At 46.2% G+C, this 23,746-nt stretch overlaps 2 protein-coding genes and 1 long non-coding RNA gene across 7 annotated transcripts; 2 read left to right on the top strand and 1 right to left on the bottom strand.

Annotated features, from left to right (window-relative positions):
• Positions 1–429: 429 nt before the first annotated feature.
• On the bottom strand, positions 430–17,291 carry LOC5521092 (general transcription factor IIF subunit 1). Of its 2 annotated transcripts, none has more exons than XM_032366075.2 (10): positions 17,146–17,291; positions 14,927–15,009; positions 5,009–5,081; positions 4,296–4,489; positions 3,471–3,768; positions 3,152–3,254; positions 2,950–3,087; positions 2,259–2,486; positions 1,590–1,742; positions 430–1,246 (listed from the first exon to the last, which is right to left on the bottom strand). In XM_032366075.2, exons 1-10 carry the CDS (start codon positions 17,191–17,193, stop codon positions 897–899), a joined length of 1,668 nt encoding a protein of 555 aa, XP_032221966.2. In that variant the 5' UTR covers positions 17,194–17,291; the 3' UTR covers positions 430–896. The 2 variants fall into 2 exon arrangements, with proteins under 2 accessions (XP_032221966.2, XP_032221967.2); XM_032366076.2 differs by having other exon boundaries at positions 430–1,243.
• On the top strand, positions 6,044–6,610 carry LOC125571686. The gene is made up of 2 exons (XR_007313584.1): positions 6,044–6,207; positions 6,475–6,610. It is a non-coding gene; the product is annotated as an uncharacterized LOC125571686 (long non-coding RNA).
• On the top strand, positions 17,287–23,471 carry LOC116604129. Of its 4 annotated transcripts, none has more exons than XM_032366071.2 (6): positions 17,287–17,422; positions 17,694–17,827; positions 18,054–18,490; positions 18,666–18,755; positions 18,882–19,403; positions 20,354–23,471. In XM_032366071.2, exons 2-6 carry the CDS (start codon positions 17,814–17,816, stop codon positions 22,687–22,689), a joined length of 3,399 nt encoding a protein of 1,132 aa, XP_032221962.2. In that variant the 5' UTR covers positions 17,287–17,422; positions 17,694–17,813; the 3' UTR covers positions 22,690–23,471. The 4 variants fall into 4 exon arrangements, with proteins under 4 accessions (XP_032221962.2, XP_032221964.2, XP_048587884.1 ...); XM_032366073.2 differs by having other exon boundaries at positions 17,295–17,422; positions 17,697–17,827; XM_048731927.1 differs by lacking the exon at positions 17,287–17,422 and adding an exon at positions 17,478–17,603.
• Positions 23,472–23,746: the final 275 nt, after the last annotated feature.

Raw genomic sequence — 23,746 nt, 5'->3', positions numbered from 1 at the left:
AACTTTATTTTGCATTTTTGCTCAAAATTTCGCATGTTTTCCTTTTAAAGAACAGCTTTCATGTTTTAAAACAGTTTGAACTTCCACTTGGTTCGTATTCCAAATGATTATGCTCAATAGGGCTATTTTCGAAGTTTGTTGAAGCCAAAAAAGTTATCCGAAAAGTCTCGGGTGACAACGAGGTCCCGAGAACTTTCCTAAAATTAAGCCTGTGAATTTTTTTAAAAAAATCTATACATCTATAAAGAGGATCACCCTAACTCCGTGGAATTCCCAATTTCCTTGGGGAAGTGGGGGTATGATTTATCTAACCTGGAATCACGCAATTTCTGCCAGAGTTTGGACTACGGTATTTAAAAACCGGGCTCCTGTTCCCTGAAGCACCCGATCTCTACGACATATGATCACATAACCTTCTGGGAACACTTTAGTCCATTCGCAATTTTTATTTGGGATTTTTTCAAAGATGATGTTTACATATAGTGTAGAAGATAAAACTGCGTGATAATTATGCTCCAATGAGCATATGACATGATGGTATAGAATATTAATAAAATAATCAACCATTTATTGCCGTCAAAATCACAAACTAAATCTCATGCAAAATATTTCGATGTCGAAACATGTTTTCATCGCGCAGTTTTCTTTTTTTTTTTTCAACGACGTACGTTCGGGACGTCTGTCAAGTCTCCGATCAATAAAAGTTTAGATGCATGCTCTGTCATACCGTGAGATTTTGTCATACGACTTCTTTCAGCGCTAACACTACCGCGAAGGCATGGCGTCGTGTCCAATCTTGGGAGCAATCTTGCACTTATTTCTCTCATGTACTACCCGCGCCGCCCGCGAATAACACAACCATATTCCTGCGCCTTTTCGCGCGCTTTCACAAGCAGCTACGTCGATTTGAGCGATAGATACATCTTCCCCTTAATGGTTTTTTGCTCCGGTTGAATCCGTTTTAAAATAGTTGCAATGAGCTGTACCGTCTGCTCATTGGTGAGTCCTGTGCGTTTAGTTTTAAACTTTTGCAAGAGGTCTTTGGTTGTCATGGGTTTTCGCGCAAGATATCTGCGAATAGACTCTTCAGTGATAGCTTGTCCGTCTTCTCCTGGAGTCGGCGTACTAGTACCGGAACTCGGACCCGGGGATACGCGGAGTTTCTTGGCTGCGGGGCTCTCGTTAATAGCATGGAACCCCTTCTTGCTCGGGGGCTCAGAGGCAGGCCTTTTCTTCGCTTTACCTGCTGAATAGAGAAAATCAATATCGGAGTAACGGGGATATGAGGAGTAACTATGGTAAATATGATGGTTGATATTAATCAACTCTTTCAGGTTCGGATCGATTCTAATAATGGCGACCGAAAAAATATCTTAATAATTAACATTTACCATCAATATACTGCATACATTGTTGGAAGTAAAGGGAAAGGAAGATAGAAAGGAAATGGGATGACTTTTGCTTGCCCTACCCCAATATTATGTATAATATTATGATATTGATCATATTAAATGATAATATTAAATAATATTAAATGATATTAAATAATAATAACAACAACAACAACAATAATATGTAGTGGTACTCACTTGGTGTTCCTGGCCTTCCTTCGCCAAGTTTCCTGGCAGCAGCTGCTATAGTGGTGGATGTACCGCCTTCAGTACCTGCCGTTGGTGTGGACGATCGACTACTGGATTCGGTACTCGACCGACTCCCCGGCTTTTTCTTGCCTATCCTTTTATCTGTCAAGTAAATTGAATCTAATGTTAACAACATACACTGGCGATCCTTATTTAAGGCGGCTTCTTGCCCGCAAAGAAAGCGAAGTCATAAGGTATGCTTACGTGGTGTAAAATCGCAGTAAAGAAATTGAAGGAGAAATGAATCTGCAGAAGCTAATCTAGCCTGCAATGCAGGCGTTACCTGGAGTTGTTTTTATAGCGAAAAACCGGCCTCGAGCGATTTGTAGCTGCCATCTTGGAATTGCTCAAAATCCAAGATGGCGGCTATAAAATCACCGGGTAAACGCCGGCATCGCAGGCTAAAGCTAATCAAGCGCATATACTACATGTCTTCAACTATACGCTATACAGAGAATGGACTGCCGTTTTCAACATTCAGCGAACTGAAAAGTCGCCTTCTGGGTTCCGACATTCTGGATCTATCTAAACCTATGATCTGTCAACTGTACGTTAATTAACTAGGTAGGTAGAAAAATATACATAAGACAGTAAGACAACGAGTGGGACAAAATGTACCTTGAAGGAAAAGGGCTGAAGGCCCCTTAACTTGGTCGGCGTCTGCGTCCAGGTCATCATCCTCGTCCCCGGATGAGCCCCCCTCTCCTTGGTCCTTCTCAAGCATCTTCTTGATGTCCCTACCGGCGTTGGTTAGTTCTGCGTCTTCCTCACTCTCGCTCTCGCTTGTCTCAGCGTTCAGGTCATCCTGAGCGTCTGGCTTTGGCGTCTCGACATTGACTTCTTCTTCTAAAGTTAAGCACACAAAGGAATTGGTAAAAAAAAATAGGCACTTAAATATGCGTGGAATATTTAATGTCTTCCGACAACATACAAGCGAGAATTTTGACAACTGAAACTTGTTGTAAATTGTCTACATTTGATTGTTTGAATATATCACGTGCGATTGGTCTGAACAAACATCCTTTCATGTTTCAAGTGTTCAACAAGGTTTAACTGGTATGGATGTAGGTTGCAGCCATCCTTGAGTGGCAATACAATTTCAAAGAAAGATAACACAATTAATCTATTAAAAGGTGGTATGGGTTGATACTATGTCGAGAAAACATGATGAGAGTAATGGTGATAATGATGGCGGTGGTAATGGTGATGATAATGATGGTGGTGGTAATGGTGATGGTACAGTAATGACAATATCGTTGCTGGTGTTAGTGATAACGATGACAATAAAAGAGAAGATGTGAGGTCTTACCAGATGATGATGACGTGTCAGACATGTAGTCAACTTCCTTGGAATCTATGTACCCATCCTCAGACGATGCTTCACTTTCATCATCAGAGTTCTTCTTGGCTTTAGATGCGCTTTTCCCTTTTTTCTTATTTTGTTGTCCTGATAAAGACAGAAACAGTCAAGTTTCTGTGAAAAAGGTAAAAATTGTAAAGAACTGTCTTACCAGTCTTTTTCTCCTTCTTAACGCTGTTATCATCTTCATTGTCATCATCGTCGTTGTCATCGTCATCATCAGATAAGTCCAAGTCATCATTATCGTGGATTTTCTGTGGGAATCAGAAACACACATTGATGTTGATTGTGCTATTGTGTTCTGGCCAGTCTCACACCGATGGCAAAAGCAAAAAACAGGGGGAGGAAGAACAAAAGAATGGGGGGGGGGGGGGGGGAATGTACACTGAAACATGGATTGAATGCACTCTAAGTTGTCTGCCGATGTTCTGTTTTCTTTTACCAGCCAACAACAGTTTTGGAAAACTTACCATGCTGGATGCAAGACTTGTAAGCTTGGCCTTGGAGTCACTAGAGTCTTCTACACCCTCTGTATCATCACCAGACTGAAGTCTTTTCTTGACCATCAGAGAAAAGAAATTCACAGTCTTGTCTCTTCGGTTAAACTCTTCCTCTGCCTCCTCTGCGTTTAGGGTGTGGTAGTGGATGTTGGGAGTAAAGTTGTACCAGGAGTCTACAGGGACTGCCTCAAAAGCCCCATCAGGGCACTGAGTCAGGATGTAGTAATTGGAATTGTCATTTATTCCAGCCTCTTTTTTCCCTGTATATCTGAAATACATATCACAAAGGTTAGTTTTACCAAACTTGTATATGTGTTGTTTTGTTTGGTTACATACAAGCATTGCATTGGGGTATTGGTTCATGGTATCATATTTTATTTAAATGTCTTCAAGGCAAGCTGCGACGCGAATTATTAACATTAACAAATTTGACATGAATTAGCAACCCATGAAAAGTTTAATTAGGATGATAAACACCCAAGGAACAAGGAACATAGCATTTAAGGCCTGGATATCCGTTTTCTTATCAGTTTCACAAAGCCACACAGAACGCTGGGAAGTCAGGCAGGATTTTTTCTGCCCTCCTCAGCGACAAAGCTACTTAATCACCAAGTGCATGGCTCCGTCACTCGATACCTCAACAAAATTGACTCCCCATAACTTAAAAGCAGTTTGGTAACAATGAGTGACGAAATTTTGAATGAAAACTGTCCTATTTTACGATTCTTCTCTACCTTACAAAGTAAACTGCAGCCTTGATAAATGTTATTTTTAAATAAGAGTATCTAGCCTTGCCTTTTACCCGCCTTGCCACCAATCTTAAGAGCCCAAGGTGCAGACTTAGGGTCAGCTGTCTTGGGCATGTACCCTCTCCTTCTCTTTCTTGCCTCTTCCCTCCACTCTCTGCCATACTCACTACCAGCCCCATGAGTGGGCATGGCTTCCTCTTCTTTGCTTTCTGATGTTGACACCATCCGATTCATGTTTGCCTGTAGAAGAGAAAATCACTTATCTGTCTGTATATCCACAATCCTACAAGTGGGACCTTCGGTGATAAAATGTGCTATCTTTGCTATCAGACACAGCCAGTGCATGCCTCCAAATGCCTGTTTTTTTTGTCTGTCTCAAAGAAAGATATTTTTGTGGGCATTATCAATTCAGCAGGAAGATTTTCTCAGAATTTAGCAGAACTGCAATTAAATGATCCCAGCTATTGGGGAATGAGATACTTTTAAGGAATTATTATATGGAAGAATAAAATATTTTTCTTTCTGTCATAACATTCTAATGAGTGCGATATCCTGCTGTTCTAGTCATTATGGAACAGAACAAATGAGCAAAAGAATTTTATAACATACTTCGACATTGTGTGAAGCAGTAAATCATTGTAAGTCCAGCAATATTTAATATATTCTTATTTAAAATTCAATCTTTATGGTACAGTAGCAATTTCTCTGTGAATAAATATCAGCAGGCTTTCATAAAATATTGATTTGGAAAGCACGTACTTTAGACACTGAAGAAAAGTCAACCTTAGACCCTGATTGAAAACGCATCATGCTGTATTTCTTTGCGAGGTTCCTAAAAAACAATACATCATGATTACTCGTGACTTGGGACATGATTATCAGCACTATATAGACTGACAACCCCCTTTTCTTAGTGTTTACATTATCTCATTAGTTGATATGCTACAACACCAATAAAGGTCAGTAGTGGATCTACGGGGGGAGGGGAGGGGGCTTAACCCCCCTTTGGGCTGCCTTTTTTTATTGTTTTCATTGTGTCTGTTCATTAATTCGTGAAGAGGGTAAAATAATGACGAAAATTTTTGGGTCAAACCCCCCCCCCCCCTTCCCTTGGCAAAAAACTAGATCTGCCCCTGAGGGTACCACAGACCATCATCCCTAGGGGCTCATTTAGATTTTAAGGGAAATCTCGTGCCAATGTGCTGACACCAACTCTCAGTACCTTTCATTTCTAAACCACTTCAAGGTGAATGCAACATCCCAAACCATCATCATGCTACAGGTTGTACAGTATCATTACTGACGTCCCAAACCATCATCATGCTACAGGTTGTACAGTATCATTACTGACGTCCCAAACCATTATCACGCTACAGGTTGTACAGTATTATTACTGATGTCCCAAACCATTATCACGCTACAGGTTGTACAGTACTATTACTGATGTCCCAAACCATTATCATGCTACAGGTTGTACAGTATTATTACTGATGTCCCAAACCATTATCACGCTACAGGTTGTACAGTATTATTACTGACGTCCCAAACCATTATCATGCTACAGGTTGTACAGTATTATTACTGACGTCCCAAACCATTATCACGCTACAGGTTGTACAGTATTATTAATGACGTCCCAAACCATTATCATGCTACAGGTTGTACAGTATTATTACTGACGTCCCAAACCATTATCATGCTACAGGTTGTACAGTATTATTACTGACGTCCCAAACCATCATCAAGCTACAGGTTGTACAGTATTATTACTGACGTCGGGGGGGACTGGGGGGTTTCAGTGAAGCACAGGGTATACCCGTCGGGCAGATAATGTTTCGCGTACACGAACAATCGGCGAAGTCGATGTAGGCCAAATCGATTTCACGTACGTAAACAATCGGCAAAAGTTAATGTAGGCAAAATAGATTTCGCGAACACGAATAATCAATTAGGGGCAGGTGTTTCGCCGGGAGTCCGCCGGCGGCCATCTGGCCGACTACGTCGACTGTCGGACTGGGTAGTTTCAGTGAAACGGCTTGGGAGCCGCGAATCGCCCCCCCCGGTGCACTCCCAGCCCGTCTCTGTATATCAGGCAGACGTTTCGCCTACATAAACAATCGGCAAAAGCTGATGAAGGCCAAATCGATTTCACGTACGTAAACAGTCGGCAAAAGTTAATGTAGACAAAATAGATTTCGCGAACACGAATAATCAATTAGGGGCAGGTGTTTCGCGTGCATGAATCGATTAGGGCTGCATGCATGAATAATCAGGGTGTAGGCCGGGCGCGTGCAAGCGCAAGGACTTGCGCTTACACGACTTTTTGGGGCAAATAGTGGTGGGGCCGCGAAAACGAGGAGGGCCGCCAACCTACGAAGCGCGGAATAATCGTTTTTCGACTGTGAGTTCGAAGCCGCCTGCGTGGCGTTTAAACCTGAGTACTACTCGAACACCCCGCTCCCGAACTCCTCGCGAATTTTTTGCAGTCTCTTTTTTATCCTTTCGCGTGCCACCAGGGAGGGCCCCTTCCCGCTTTTTTTACCATGCGGTGCGAGGCCGTGTCGAGCTCTGATGGCGGCCTTGAGCGCGTTGTATCTCTCTTGTTCCTGAAGTATCAGCCGAAACTCTTCGTCTGAGATACGCCCGTCTTGCAGAGCCTTAAAGACCAGCTCGCTGATCGAGTTTTTCTTACTCTCCGCTAGAACCATCGTGTCTTCGTGTTTAGCCACCTTGCTCGTAAGACCCCTAGAGACCACCCCCGCGCCCGCGCCCACGACACCGACCAGCCCAGCGACCCCTGCCAGCGGAGCGCCGATCAGAACCCCTATCCCACTCAAAGAGACTCCCAGCCCGGCGCTGGAAAGCACCCCTGCAGCGATGCCGGATGCCACGGACACAGCATGGGTAACGGCGAAGGCGCGCTTATACTTCTTCCGCACCTGTCGATAATGCGTTATCTCGCTGTCTAGAACCGCCTGAGTGTCACGTATTACCTGGAGTCGGAAACTTTGCGCGTCGCTGCCGGTGCTTGCCGGAGCGGTAGGCGTTTGCGGGGGGTGGGCACTGGGGAGCGGGGGACATATGGACATGCCACCGCTGCTAACGTCGCTGTTCGCCATGCCTGCTATGTCGGGCCTAGGTTAGCTCTAATACGAGGCGAACAGGCCTGCCCTTAAAGTCCACCCGTCTACCGCGGTCATCCCTGACCCATATTCGGATACTCGAGACAAACTCAGAGGCAGACGCTGCGACACAAATGGGGGTGTCGGGCCCGTAGACGACTTTCTCGTGCGGCCTCCCGCGGGTTTCTAGGCAAGCGAGAACGTTTGAAGGCTCGTCTAAGGCGAGGCACTGCGAGTGGTCTACGATGTCGCAGAAGACGTAGATGGCCTCTATTTTCGGCAAAGTCACCTCAAGTGGGGGGGCCCCCACGGGCATTGCGAGGCCCCGCTCCCCCATCTGATCGTCTTTAGCCTCTAGGCCAAATAGTGCGCAAAGCTCGGCGTTCAGGAACACAACGCCTGTGGACACGAGCACGATCTTCCCGGTGAGGGGGTCCTGCTTCGCGGTCAGAATCTGGCTTTTAGCGTGGTTGATCGTCTCCACGATGGACTCGGCCGTGTGGTGCCCGGCTGGCAGAGTAGCGATGGGCGGGAGGGAGGATATAGTCGTTATCTGCTGCTCCCGCTCGAGGTTATACCAGCTGTTAAACAGCGAGCACTGCCGGAGCGCCACAAAGCGTGGGCGCCTTATCGGCTGCCCGAAGAAGAGCGTCAGTTCACCTCCGGTGAACTCAGCGTGTAGGACCACCATTGTGTTGAACATAGCCCGCCTTCGTGTTTAATAGGGTTGAGCATGGATTGGGAAGGCTGGCAGATGCTGAACGAGGTCCCCCGAAGGAAGGAGGAGGAGACGAAGAAGGCGGCAGCTGCGGCGGGGGCCTCTATAGCCGAACATATCAAACACGCTATAGCCGAACAAGCCAAAAAACCGGTTTCCCTAGGTTTCCCTAGGTCTCTGACCCTCGCGCAAAAGCTGCTCTACGCCGTACCCGCGACCCCCGTGGAGAGCACGGCCTCAGACATCACCCCACTACTCACGCAGCTGGAGATACACGTGGCTGAGGACAAATCATTCACGACTAGGGTCCGAGACATATTCAAAGAGACAGTAGTCACGCACAAGTCCGCCAAGGAGTCTCGCCGGTGGCTATCGGAGCCTTCCTATGGGTACTGGCCGCAGCAACTCAACTTTGCGGTCTGGTGCGCAACCGCCGGATGTGGGGTGTCCCTAACTGACCCCACTTTCGCCACGCTCCCCTCTGTCATCAGGGGATTTCTAAGGTTTCACGTCTACTTCACCATCCGGAGGATACTCTACGAGCTCGGCGTCCCTCTGCCTGACGACAACCCGTTCGCGCAAAAAGGCAACCCCTACAAGAAGGCCGCTTTCGAGCGTCTATGCGCAGAGTTCGGTTTGCCGCGTAAGCCGGACTTCCGATGGAAAGGCGGGCGGAACCATGGGCTAGGCGATGTGTTTGTATTCTACCCGGGGGAGGGGTATCGCAACGTGCACGTGATCCGTGGCTACGACACGGCGGCGGATGAGTACCCGAGCCACCTCAATCTGTTTAGCGACGAAGGTGGGACGTACAATAGTGGGAAGCAGGTGGGTTACATACGCAACGACGACCACGGGGGCGTGCAATATAGCTGGTTTGCGCCTCCCAAAGGCGAGGGGCTGACAAAAGCAGGGTTAGGGAGACTCGACCGCTCGGTCGAGGCGTTCGTCTACACAGTGCTTGGTGCACAGGTAAACGTCCGTTCCTCCATCGCAGGGGCCGGTGGGCCGGCCATGGAGGCGCAGGCGGAGTTCACGGAGCTGCTCGAAGACGCGATCATAGAAAACGACATCGCTCAAAGCGTGCAAAGGTACCAGTTAGCCGTGCAGGAGGCCAAGGTGAGACTGAGTCTTGCGGTTGCACCAGGTGTGTGGCTGATGCCGAGCGATCTGGTGATAAACACGCAAAGCGTCGTGGGGTACAACAATAAGCTGCAGAAAGCCACGGACTCCATGAAGCTCGGCGCAAACGCGATCAACACCGAGACAAAGCCAGTCGGTGCTCATAACATGGCCGGTGGGCATCCTAGGGTGCAACACGCGACTGACAACGTGCCGCCCCGGCGGCAAAGCGCCACTGTGAAAGTGCACGCGGAGGGCGCGGCCGCCCCGGACCTGGGCAGCGCCGGTGCCGTTCCGGCGTCGGCACGACAGGCTGCGCATAGCACGTCGGGCGAAAAGAGTGACCACACCGCCCTCAAGGTGGGGCTGTCGGCGCTCGCGGTGGCCGTGGCGTATTACTTGTTCCGATGACTGCTTTGCATTTGACGAACCAAGAACGCGGCTACAGCTAGAATGAATTTCGCCAAGGAATTTCACCGCTTCTCCTGCGGCCTTAAACACGAAGTTCGCGATGCTGCCTACTAGCCCGGGGAGAAGCTCGCCCAGCTTTTTCCCGATGGCCTTAAGCCCGTTACCGACCCCTCTGGCCACGGAGGAGAGCGACTTGCCGAGCGACGTCACAATGGCCGCGATCGTCGTCGCTACGGCCAACCCGATAGCGGTGACGGCAAAGCCGTACTTTTTGAAGATGGCTTTGATGCGCTCCCTTAGCGGCTTTTGGTTCTCGAGCTCTCGGTTTTCGCGTTCTAGTTCGTCAATCTCGGACAGCCTCTCCTCGTTGCGCTCACGGGCCTCTTGACGGCGACTCTCTGGCGTGTTAGGGTCGTCGATGGTCTCCCTGTCTGTGGCTACCGCCCCTTGCAGCTCTTGGACTCGTTCTGTGTTCTCCTGGATTACCGCGTCTACCTCTGCCACGGGCCCCATCGCCAGCTTGAAGCCTTTCAGATTTTTAACGTACTGTTGAATGCTCCCATCCTTGTTGAACAGCGGATATGGTTTGGTCCAACCTCCTCCTTTGCCGTAGTTGTGAACCCGTATTTCCGTCTTCCCCTTCCGGCTTAACTGGAACCGTAACAGATTCTCGTCAAGGTCTGGGTATTCCTTCCTGAGGGACTCGAGACCGAGTCTCCTCGCTGAACCCTCTGTGATGAACGAGGTTTCAGCGCTTGCCGTTCCTGCGGTTTGCGAAGCCGTCCTATGCGCAGCATGCGTACGCGACGACGTGCTCGTCATTGGGATCGACTCCCCATCGTCGGGGTCGAACGGGATAAGGGGTGTCGTCTCGTCGTCCCCCACCCCGCGATCGGCGGACGCGCCCGGCAAGGTATCGTCAATGTCAACGTCAACATCACCCATGATGCGCGCGCATAACTCGTGCTATGCTATGTTAGACATGTCTAACAGTCCGCACCATAGCCACGCGACTTCGTGCTTTATGTGCATATGTATACGATGTCAGTCAGCGATAAACTCGACCCCCAGCGAACACCCAGAATCCCTCTGGGGTTGAAAGCCGAGAGAACTGTTCACAGGGTCACTCTCAACCCGTCGACGGCCTCCCCAGAGGAGACGCTATATGTGGCGGTCCCAAAGCTATCGGAAGGCGTCACGCTCGTGCCTGGCTCCTTGAGGGTCGGTCTCGAACTCTCCGTCTCAGGCCATGCGAATAATACCGTCGTGAACAACGTCGGCCGAAATCTCGTGAGCCGCCTGAAAATCACGTTTGCAGGAGAAATGCTCCAGGACACCAACCGCTACGACGTCTTCAAGACGTATGAGGAGCTTTACCTGTCCAAGGTCGAGAGAGAGGACCGCCTGGAGCAGGGCATACAGTCGGAAAACATGCGCAAGCTTCGCTCCGAGGCTGGCGATAAGGCGACCAGTAACGCCAAGGAGAACGCTCTAAGCGCCACCCACGGGGCGAGGTACACCATCCCGCTAGACCATTATCTGCTGACGGACCACGGCGTGCTATACCCAAGGGCGCTCTCCGAGGCGCTGCTCTTCGAGATCACGTTCGCATCGGCTGACCAGGTAGTAGTCGGAACCGATGCCACCAAATTATCCTATGGCATCAAAAATCTAGAGCTGGAGTACGAAAGCCTGAGGGACGACAACCTCGCCCGGTCTGCAGCCGCCGCCTACCACAACGGCACAACGTTCTTCTACGAGCAAGTGAACCTTCACAAGACCTTCGTGATTAGCAAAGGGACGGACAGCATAAAAAACGAGAGTGTCAACCTGCCGCGAAGGTCTATGAGTGGTCTGCTGCTCCTCTTCGTGGAGCCATACACGGCAGGGACTCGCGACTCTGAGAAGTTCGTGTACCCCGACATCAAGAGCGTTCGCGTTACAATCGACGGCACGCCAAACAAAGTCTTCAGCCAGGGCCTGCGCCCCACGGATTTCTGGAGGGAGGCGAAAAGGCGGTTCGTCCGCCCCTCCCCGGGGGGACACAGCGGAGCGCCCGCCGCCCCGGCAATCGGCCCCGAGTCGTTCTATGGCGATAACAAATTTGCTCTGTGGATCGACCTTCGAACGACGGACGACAGCGCCATCCATGGGGGTGGTCTCCGATTGGTCAATACCCGCGACGGTGTGCACCTCGAGATAAAACGCACGGCAGGCGGCTCGGGTAGCGTAAACTGTCACGTGTTTGTAGTGGCCGACGCCCAGATGAACCTTATGAACGGACAGCTAGAGTCCATACAATACTGAGCACATACGCCGGAGCGGTATGGACCCGAAAAACGTCCCATTTAACGCTCTCATCGTGGGCCCGACGTCATGCGGGAAGACCCAATTCGTAGTGGACCGACTGTGCGGCCCTTTCCGGGGCAAGTTTGACTACATCGTACTCATGTGCCCCACCTTTGTCTACAACAAAACATACGACGGCTTCGGCGAGGGCGACAATCGTCTGTTTGTCATCGTACCTGAGGCGGGTCAGATCGACATACTGCTGAGGTTTGTCTCCGCTCTCTTCAAAGGCACTAATACGCTAATCATACTCGACGACTGTGCGGCCTCGAAAGACGTGAAGAGGCGCTCTGACCAGCTCGTCAACTTAGCGTTCAGCGCGCGCCACGTGGGTATTAGCGTGTGGGTGATCACGCAGCAGCTCACCAGCATCACGAAGCCGTTCCGCGAGAACATCGCGGCCCTGGTGGTCTTCTATACCCCTAGCAAGGCGGACATGAAAGCTATCCTGCATGACTACGGCGCGGAGCTTTCAGAGGAGAAGATGAAAGGGTACATGAAGGCCCTCAAGACGAAAAAGTTCTCGAAGTTAGAGTTTTGCTTGCGTCACCCTTATACCATCGCCCTAGTCGAACGATGATGAGCGACGAATACTTTGAGAGTCTTCTCGAGGGGGGCGCCGCCGACCTCCCAGCCGTCGAGACGTTGGACTGCCCGACGCAAGCCGTCCCGGAAGCCGGTGAGCAAACCGAGATAGCAGACACGAGGGAGAAACTCGCGATTCTCGTAGCCTCGGGGAAGTCAAGAGAGATGGTAGGCAAAGCCCTGACCCACGGCGACGTCAAACGCATGAGCGCCGAGGAGGTGAGGAAGTACGAGAGGCGATACGAGACCGCTCTAGCCAGCCGGACTACAGACGCCCTGGCAGACAGCTTTCTGAAGCTAACGACCAAGCTGGTAGGCATGGCGCTGCCGATAGACAGCGTGGCCGATCTCCACAACGACCTAGTGTCCGACTACATCATCAACAACGAGCTCCGCGCTTTGTGCGGAAGCCTAGCTCTACGCTGCGGCCGTTTGATGGCTTTAGCCGCCGGGGCGTTACACATAGCGCGTCATGTGGACTGTCGTGCCGACACCGGAACTGCAAGCGCTGACGCGCGGTGCCAACGCGAGGTAGCAGCCGCGGACAGTGTCGAGCCCACCATCCCAGAGTAGACGCTCATCTGAAAGCTCGCCACTTCTCCTACCACATGGAACTAAGTACTTGGTTCCAAGTAGTTGACACAGCGTGTTCGCACGACGACGCAGATGGGGGAACCTCAAGGAAGTACCAGTGCCCGGCCTGACGAACAACTTGCTCAAGAACTTGCCCAAGAACCTGGCAAACAGCATCAAGAACCTGCACGTACGCCTGTGGCTGCGCTCCCGGCAACAGCGCGCGACGCGTGAATCACGAGCCCCGAACCGACCGCGACCCGACCTCACCCTGGACGAGTCGAAGCCGGAAGGCGCTTGGCAGAGTGGAACCGAACCAACAGAGCGAAGAAAGAGGCGCTTCGTGTCGCCGCTGCGCAGCAGCTGCCGGTAACCCCGGGGCCGAGCGAGCCGCAGCCGGGACGGCACTTGCGCGCCGACGATGCGGCAAGCGCTGGCATGCCTTCGGCACACACACCTGCCCCGGAGAGCAACTCTGCCTGGTCGGCCAGCTCGATCATCGGGCTCGCTAGTCTTCTAGTGTCATTGATCGGCCTCTACACACGTAGGCGGGAGCTAGCTGCCGCGTTCACGCGCACACCAGCTGGTGGCCCCGGGGCCGAGCGAGCTACCGATCCGCACGCAGCGGCCGGCGGCGGGACTCCGCCCACAAGGCCACCGCTGGCGGCCGCACAGCAGACCAAGGAGCGCGCTCCGGGGACAGCGCTTCGCGCTCCCGGGTCTCGGCTGTTATCCATGGAGTAAGCAGACATTTAGACACGAGAGACCTCCACCCATATCCGCGCGATGTCGACGACGCAGCAGAGCAAGATTACAAAGACCATCACCGACGCCGCAGTCATAACCGGCCTCGTCGCCGGCTTCGGCTGGGTTGGGCGCAAGGCCTTACGCGAGGACTTCACCAAAGATCCCTCCGCGAACGCCATGAACTACGCAAAAATGACTGCCGCCGTCGCAGTTGCTGTCGCTTTGAAGGGTTACCTTGACGACCAGAAGATCCTGCCCATGTAGTGTACTGTGGTACATGTAGGCCGTGTATTAAACTCGTGCGCGCCTTGCGCATACACACAGCACGTGGAGTGCGCTTCGCATAAACATGGCCTCTGTCGCGATTTTGATTGGCTGTGTAATATTGCCAACAGCCACATCCGCCACAATTGCAAATAAATCTGCTTTGATACCTAGTCCTTTATGGGAGATTGTAGCTCTGACTTAAAAGTCAGAGCTACAACGGACAACACCTGCCCCTAATTGATTATTCGTGTTCGCGAAATCTATTTTGCCTACATTAACTTTTGCCGATTGTTTACGTACGTGAAATCGATTTGGCCTACATCGACTTCGCCGATTGTTCGTGAACGCGAAACATTATCTGCCCGACGGGTATACCCTGTGCTTCACTGAAACCCCCCCAGTCCCCCCCCGACGTCCCAAACCATTATCATGCTACAGGTTGTACAGTATTATTACTGACGTCCCAAACCATTATCATGCTACAGGTTGTACAGTATTATTACTGACGTCCCAAACCATCATCAAGCTACAGGTTGTACAGTATTATTACTGACGTCCCAAACCATTATCATGCTACAGGATGTACAGTATTATTACTGACGTCCCAAACCATCATCAAGCTACAGGTTGTACAGTATTATTACTGACGTCCCAAACCATTATCATGCTACAGGTTGTACAGTATTATCACTGACGTCCCAAACCATTATCATGCTACAGGTTGTACAGTATCATTACTGATGTCCCAACCAATATCATGCTACAGACTGTACTGGTACTAACCTGGGTACCCTGACTTTATACTCGGTGAATGATGCATCTGCTGTACTTGGAGTTGCTGAAGCTGGTATTCGGCTAGCACCCCCCTGATACAAACAATTTGATTAGCACCCCCCTGATACAATTTGATTAGCACCCCCCCTGATACAATTTGATTAGCACCCCCCTGATACATACAATTTGATCAACACACCTCTTATACATACAATTTGATCAGCAGCATGCAGATAATTTTATTAGCAACCCTCCCCCCTTCCACCCAGATAAGTACTGCCTGGTATATATAATTTAAATAGCACCCTGTTAAGAATATCCCAATTTGACTTAATACTCATGTTATGATTGGAATTAGCCCGGCCCTACCAAGAATCGATAAAAATTGATCATCGAAAACTAATAGAACTAATCAATATTAATCAGTTAATTATTATTGATAGATATTGGAAATCGATAATAATCGATACTCACAGACAAAATTACTCAATCATATTGATTATTATCAATTAATATCGGGTTTATTGATTTCTTTTAAATAAAACTGACTGCTGGAAAATTTAATCTGCAATCACTGTTACTGGGTGAACAGGGAATGATACTTATAGCTGCTGGGCCTGTGTTTATCTGTAAATGTTATTTCATATCAAGTACTTTCAATTTGAGCAATGATACAACATTTGAAGTTGTTGTTAAGTGTGTTGTGAAGGGATTCCAAGACACTCCAGTTTCAAAATTTTACAATTAGGTTCGGCTTGGCAGAAGCGTGATGTATAAACAGTGTGTTATACATCGTATTATACGTACTTTGTACTTATACATAGTAGGGTTGTACGACATGCTTTCCAATCAGCTAATATAACGGCGGGGAAGTGTTCAGAAATCTCTTATCGAGAATTATATGGACTGTTCTTGTTATCTTTTATATGGTCAATGTGTTTTGCAAATGGTGAAGTTGAGCCATAGACTCACTTTGTTTATCTTACCATGTCTATATGATTTTATTTGAAGAAACACAGTTTAACAATTGATCATTTATACCATTTCCATTGAGGTGGATAGTGGCGAAATATCTACCGAGAGCCGAATATACACCTCCTAGGAGGTGTATATTGCATTTTATCCCGAGTTTCTCAACCAATCAAATCGCTTGTTCTTGCAGGTTTCGAGTTTTATATACTAATCAATAATAATTGATAATCTCTATATTTTTCGATAAAAATCAATGGTATCCAGTCACTTCGTCCACAAAACGTGTCGTCCACAACCATTTCGCCCACAAATTGAGTCAATTTGTCCACACATAGTTTTCACAAAAATGTTGCCTCATAACATAAGTGTTTCATATAAAAACGTCTAACTGTGGAAAAGAGAGTCATTTTAACTTCATATGCACATAATTCGGTGCTAGTTACGTAGGGGTTCGTGATGTATTAAAGGAATAAGAGCGAAATTTTGGTATTGAATGTGTGTCGGCAGTATTTTCTTGTTAAACAACACAACGGTCTCGAAGCGGATTAATTCGGTGCTAGTTACGTAGGGGTTCGTAAGGGTTCGTTTTAATGCAATGTTTTATGTCTAATTGGTGTTCCGAATAACTGTGCATATGAAGTTTAAAAGACTCTCTTTTCCACAGTTAGGCGTTTTTATATGAAACACTTATGTTATGAGGCAACATTTTTGTGAAAACTATGTGTGGACGAACTGACTCTATTTTTGTGGACGAGTTGACCCTACTTGTGGACGAGTTGACTCAATTTATGGACGACACGGTTTGTGGACGAATTGACTGTAAACCAAATCAATAATAGTCGATACTTACCCAGTTTCACGTTATCGATTTCTATTGATTCACGATATTAATCGATTGATTGATATTGTATTTTATCGATTGCTATTTATTATTATTGATTAAGTATCGGAATTATCGATTGGTAGGGCCGGGAAAAAGCAGCAAAATGCACGCAGACAGCATACTTAAAGATTACAATTCTGTGATAAAACATTGGTTATAAAAGGCTTAATCTGGTATTACAATGAACTCAGTATTTACAGTATTATTTTTTAGTATTCGAAAGAATAAGAGAAACCGAGAAAATAACTTTTATGATCAAATGGGAGCGCTTTGAAGATAGATGTCGATTTTCTATGGAAAACAGTCCTTTTGACCTCAAGACAGATAAATCCCAATAGGCCCTATAAAACTGCAGCACAAACCATTATCTTACCTTGACTGCTGGGTTTATAGGGACGGGTGCGATCGTGACTTTCTTCATGTTTTTTGGTCAAAACGTCGCAGTTTTTTTTTTGACAAAACGTTGTCTCTCTCTACCCTTTTAATTTAGTAAGCCTTAGTGACCAGGCTGGATCAGATAAAATTACACGGGACTCCTGTGTCAAACTTCGAACTTCTTTCGTTTTACGGTTCCTTGGTTCTTAAAAAATCAGGGGTTTTAGGTATTTTATCTCAATTTAAGAGTTACCCTGTGTCACTAAACAATAATGGTAAGTTATATGTGTTGTTTGGTGTTCTGCTATGTTGTTTCTTCGAGTAATTTGTCCTTTGAAGGGGATTTTAGCCTTGACTTCCGCCTTTGTCAAAAATGTGCTTGGCTTTGCACAAACATTTTTTTAACTTTGCAAAGCTCTCTGCGTCGCTGTTTCCCTCGCTTTCATCGTGAAAAAAGTAAGGTGTAACCCTGTAACAATATATTATAAAGCCAGGCTACCAGAATCCAATAAAATTTACTGATTGCATTTATTTTTTTATGTGCAGTAGTTTAAGAAACATTCTTAGCTCTTCTCCGAATTGGGGCTTGCAGCCGAAATGATGTTCGCGACCCGTTAGAGACGACGATAAGGGCAGAGTAATCCGAAGGACAGACAAAGCGATATTATGTTGAAGGAGAGGTACAGGGTTGAATAATCTACGTCTCCATGTGGGAAACCTGTGACCCCCCCCCCCCCCACCCTCCCCCCACACATACACACACACAACACCCGTCACTCCAGACTCTCAAAGACAGATAATTTTAATTAAAACTTCAAATTGGATTGTGCCATTGCACATTCACTTTTTACTCAGACAGTGAACTTTTAACAGCAAAATGTGCTCACATAAACATCTGTTGTGTAGGGAGAATTTCATCCAGCTCATTCTTCTCCTCTGGGGCCCTGGTAATCAAGTACTCAGGAAGGAATTCAAGAAAAGGTGGCAGAACAAACAAGGGTCTACCTGGAATGATGACCCTGTCTCTGGAAATCTGCTTCTTTCTGCTGGTGGTCTCAAACTTAAATTCCATGAAAAGACAAAGGCACAAGATGGGGATATTGAGAAATGGGATCTATCTCTTTTAACTACAGTCATGATGTTTTCCAAGGTTGGGTTTACAGCTCCTGGATCCTCTGAATATTTGGAGCTAAAAAATCTAAAAGATGTGAGAGATAATTTAGTTGGGCATTCTGCAGATGCACACATTGGTGAGGCTGAGTTCAACAAGAACTGGAATAAGACATGCACTGCTTTAAAAGCATTTGGTCTCGTTCAGAAGGACATTGATGATGTGTTGAAGGGTAAGTGTAAAAATTATAATGTGTGCTACTTTTTGGGGTGTGATGCAAGTGTTTTACCCTGCTTTAAAACACTAAGGATACCGTTTTATTAGGTAGGGTGAGGAGGATCACAGCATGAAGTACAATATCCAATTGGGCTATATTATTTGTTTACATTTACATTTTTTTAATACAGAAATGAAGAAGCCATGGGAAGATCTGTTGCCAATTATGAAGGAAATTCTCAAACAAGAGGAGGAAAACATATTAAGTGCTATCACAAAAGGTGCTTTTCCACAATCATAGAGATGTGTAAATTTTTTAAAAGCCATTTATTTTGCCATTTACTGTTGTTTTAATAATGAGGTTTGGTACTATTGACTAATAAGGAACAATTGATTTTAAATTTTAGTCTCCATAGATCTCCGCTCTGAACATAAAGAGATCTTACAAGCAGTAAAAGATAACAAGACTGAATTGCAAGAGCTCAAACAGCTTGTCAAGTCTCAAAAGAAGAGTGGTACTGAAAGAAGACCAAGTCTCATGGACAATTTGCAAATAGCACAGTTATTAAGTTTCCCACAAGCTCTCTCCAAACTAGTCTTATCTACAAGGCAACAGCAGAATGCAACAAGCCAAGAACTCATAAGGGGTGTTCAGTTCACTGGGCAAAGCAATGAGCCACTGCCAGACAGACAACTGCGCAGAAGACGTGACTCAAGTTCGGCAAGGGAGATATCAAGCCAAGAAATCATCAGGGATGTTGAGATTGACAGGGAGAATAATAGGCCACTGCCAGATCAACAATCGCGAAGAAGACACAACAGAGCTTTGATAAGACAGGAGAGAGTGGATGTGGCAAATGGCTCTCTTTGGGCAATGTTTATTGCATTTTACTATTTTTGCATTAGCTCACTGAGAATGCTCTGGCCAGGTATTCATTAAGTGCTTTGATATGTGATGTGCTATGATGTATGTCGTCACAGGTACATATAGGAGTCAAAGGGGGCACACCCCCAGGATTCACCTAAACAACTCTTTTTACCTGTACACAAGGGGTAGCGATGGGTAACTTGAGATTTCGGAAGGCTCGCAAAAATTTCGCGAAAAAAAGTATCGGAATCTCGCCGTTTTTTACGCAAGTCTTGAAGTGTCGTTTTTTACAAAATTTTAGGGGTCTCGGAGCCTCGTTTTTTTCACCAGGGTCTCGGAGTCTTGGATTTTTAAACGTGATCTGAGGGTCCATAATTTTTGTTAAACACGATCTGTTTCATGTTGTTACCATTCTACGGGTTTCCCCTTCTTTTTTGTTGTGTAGCAAGAATGTATTGTAACTCTACTTATTCTCGTTTTTCTTGTGATGGCTCGCGCTTCTCTACTCCACATCTAACTCAGCTAAACAAAGCAAATCTACCTTTTAATGCGATAATATCCAATATAATAACTATACTATTATTATATTTTTTTATTCACCTGGAACAAGTAGACATCATTTGCAAGCCAGTGGTCTCTTTTCAGTTTAAAATTTCTGCATGGTTGAAGAGTGATTTCATTATTATTAGCTCAAAAACATTCCAAATCATGCAAAATAACCGTCGTGACTTTTGGTTTTTCAAAAAAAATAAAATGATGCTTTAATTTTTTAACATTAATAGAAATGGTTCAAAATAGTTCTTGTAGTTTAACGTTTGGCGTTTGTTAATTTATTTCACAATTGGGCGATGTAAACAGGAAAATTAGACCTTATTTTGTTACACCCCTTTTTATTTATTTTATTAAGTTTTCTTTTAGCATGCAAGTTCTTCTCTAGAATTAGGTTTAGGTGGAATAATATGACCTTATTTTATATTCTTTATTTAACGCTTTTTCTTTTTAAATTTTCAGAACTGAGATCATTGCCAGAGTATTTAAGACAGCATTACTCTAATGCTCCCTGGTACGATAATAATGATACTCTCTTGGTGAAAATGCGCATAAAGAGAAAGCGTCAGGGAGGAGAGGAAATTTTCCCTGTGGATGAGATGTTTACAAAAGATGGTAAAACATACGACAAGAGAGTTCTAGTGGAAGGAGGGCCGGGTTCGGGCAAGACCACAATGTGCCAAAGGCTAGTTCAAGAGTGGTGTGATAATGAACTTCCGAAATACTTTCCTCAAATCAAGTTTGTTTTTCATCTCAAGGGCCGAGACATAAGGAGCGCCAGTGTTTTAGACACGATCAAAGCTAACCTGCATTTAGATACCTCAGCAAATTGGAGAGAAAGGAAAGCATGGATGGATGAGATCATAAGCATGCAGGAACATGTCTTGATTATTTTAGATGCTTATGACGAGATTTTCCCCCCGGAGATCTATGGCATAGATAGTGAGTGGGATGATCTTGTTTCTGGGAAGCTTCTCCCTAAGTGTTACCTCGTTGTAACTTCTAGGGAACACCAGGATCTTGTTAGAGTGCGTAGACATTTAGACAATGTGGTAGAGCTGGTTCCACCAGAATTGCACGATTTCATTTACCGTTTTTTTCCAGGAGATAGGGTCTTTGCCGACGAGCTCGTAAACCTGGTAACAAGTCTACCTACCTTACGGAATTATATAGGCAGTTCTATCTTACCAATGGTATCATTCTTTCATTTTTGTAAAACTCGCAGATCTATCTTGAAGCTACCCATTAACTTGTTTAACTTTTACCATGAATTCCTGAGCGGTGGAAAACGAGATGGATTCCACGAAGCTCTAGGAGAGATTGCATTTAATGCCCGACGGAATGACCTCGTATTTGACGAGTCCAAGTTGGGTCCTGCCCTCCGCACTCGCGCTGAATCCTCCAAGTTTCTAAATAAGCTGAGTTCAAGCTGTGACACAGAAAGGCACGCACAGTACAAGTTTAGCCACATTTCCATATTGTGGTACTTTGTTGCATCTCATTTTATTGAGTGCGTATCAAAGAGAAACTACGCAAAGCTTGGAAATACGATAGACGCCCGTGTATTCCGAATTCTCGATGAATTTGACGTTCTTTCCGAGATGCGGCTATCAGCAGACGACACGATAGTAGCAGCACAGAACCTCATCTCGCGAACCAGTGGTGATTTTAGCTTCATCTTCGCGCTAGTCGATTGTCTTCGAAGTGAATTCGATGTCAAGAGAGTGGCAAACGAGCTAAGAGTATGTTTACCAAGCCATCTTACGATTGATCTTAGCAAGGAGAGAACTCTTCTAGGTTTTTACTCTACTATTTTTACTCCCATCCCTCTTGATAATAGCCAAGAGCAGATATTGAACATTAACCAGGCCTCTATTGTTGGACTTCCTACTCAAAATAACCTATGGAGAGCTTTTGACCTATTTACTAAGCTGAAAACCACCATAACGGTTCTTCAATTTGAGAGATGCAAACCTGTGGATATGGGATATGTGTTGCGTGCCTTTATCAGCTCAGACTGCCTTGAACAACTCTACGTATATGGTACATCCGACAAGAGTGTGGAAAGCTTACTTAGATGTATTATACAGCTAAAATCATTGCATAGACTTCATCTTGATAGTGTCAAGCTCCCTGACGTTAAAACTACACTAGCCAAGGGAATTCTAGGCAATCTTTCATCTCTCGAGATCCCAAATTGTGGAGTCGGCCCGAATGGTTGTCTCCACTTGGCTAGAGTCATCGAAAGCAATCGCACTCTAACGGATCTTGACATTTCTTCCAACGGAATAGGCAGACAAGGCGCGCTTTCCATTACTCGGATGCTAGAGAAAAACAAACAACTCAAGCACCTTTGTTTGGCGAGTAACGACATAAGAGAGGAGGACTGCACACAAATAGCAAGTGCTTTAGTCTCTGTGAACAAAACTCTAGAGAAACTGGACATCAGCAACAACAGCATTGGTGATCAGGGCGCTTACTCTCTTGCTTATGACGTCATTGCACACAGCCAAAACCTGCATTCCCTGAAAGTATCGAACTGCGGCCTCTCGCAATATGGTATGCAATGCTTGTTGACAGCCATGTCGGACAGTGTCATTTTGCTTAGCATGGAAGCTGTTGGCCACTTGGTAAATGTCGAAGATATAGTTCGTCTTCTCAGACGTCGCCGCGACTTGCAGCTGCTGATGTTGTCAGTGGATGAGGACAGCAGAAGTCGTGTGATGAGTGTCGATGCGTCAGGCGGATATTTGATGTCCGTAGAGGGGAACGTGCTCACTGTGCGGTCAGGCGTGTGAGTATGCCAACAGATAATCTAGAAATATCTAAGTCGTACCAAAACCTTCCTAAGGTCACCGATCATCGAGTTCAAAAAATAAATTCTTAAAAATCGATTCGGGAATAGTTCCATCCATATCCCATCCTACACCGGTGTCAGTGTCTTCGTACTTTCCAAAATGTAGCAGATCTGGCAGATAAAAAAGTTGCAAGAATGAAGTATCGACACAAAAAATAGAGACAAACTCGATATTTTCACAAAGTGAGCTAGCTTCTAGGGAAGAAAAGCACTTAGAAGAAAAAGACTTAGACATTTAAACCCTACCTTAGTTTATTTGAAGAATTGGAGGAGCCTGAATATATAACTCATAGATAACAATTTTCGTGAATTCGAATGTTCTTAAAAATCCTTCACTGACGCGGGTGGGAAGCTTGTGTCGACACCGATGATACTATTTATGTAGTCTTATTTTTTTTACCAGGCCTTTTTTTTTGTAAATACGCTTGGACAAGAGATCAACTCTGTGCTTTTCCAACAGCCTCACTCTTTTGGCTCATTTTATTAAAAACGTATCCAATTCCCCCCATTCCCTCTGGAATTGGATTCCGTGCATTTTCTTTCATGTTGGGTTACCACATGGATTGTTGTCTGGTCCTAGCGTATACAGCAAGCTTAGCCGTTGTGTTCTTTGTACTTGCGTGTCGTCAATCTTGAATAACACATGTAAAAAGTCTTGATCGCGGCTGGTCCCTAACAATATTATCTTTTTTATTTTATTAATAAAATAATTTCTTAATAAAACGATATCTCTCTGTGCCTTATCGGGACAAAGTGGACATACTGTCTTTAACATTGCTAACACAGGGTCGTAGCAGGGGTGGAGGGGACACCGGGGGTATGTGATCTCGTCCCCAAAAATATTTTTCAAAATTTTTAAAGGAAATGACAAGTAGGGGCGTGGCTGTACCCTCAATATTTCTTAATGTTTCTGTATCGTGCCTCAAATATTTCGAGGCCTCCTACAGCTCTTCATGCCTAACTTTGAAAGAATAGGCTACCACTTTTATATTGACACA

The sequence above is a fragment of the Nematostella vectensis genome, chromosome 1 (genome assembly GCF_932526225.1).
Source record: "Nematostella vectensis chromosome 1, jaNemVect1.1, whole genome shotgun sequence".
In the NCBI taxonomy this organism is placed as follows: domain Eukaryota; kingdom Metazoa; phylum Cnidaria; class Anthozoa; order Actiniaria; family Edwardsiidae; genus Nematostella; species Nematostella vectensis.
This window is presented reverse-complemented; position numbering and strand designations above follow the sequence as displayed.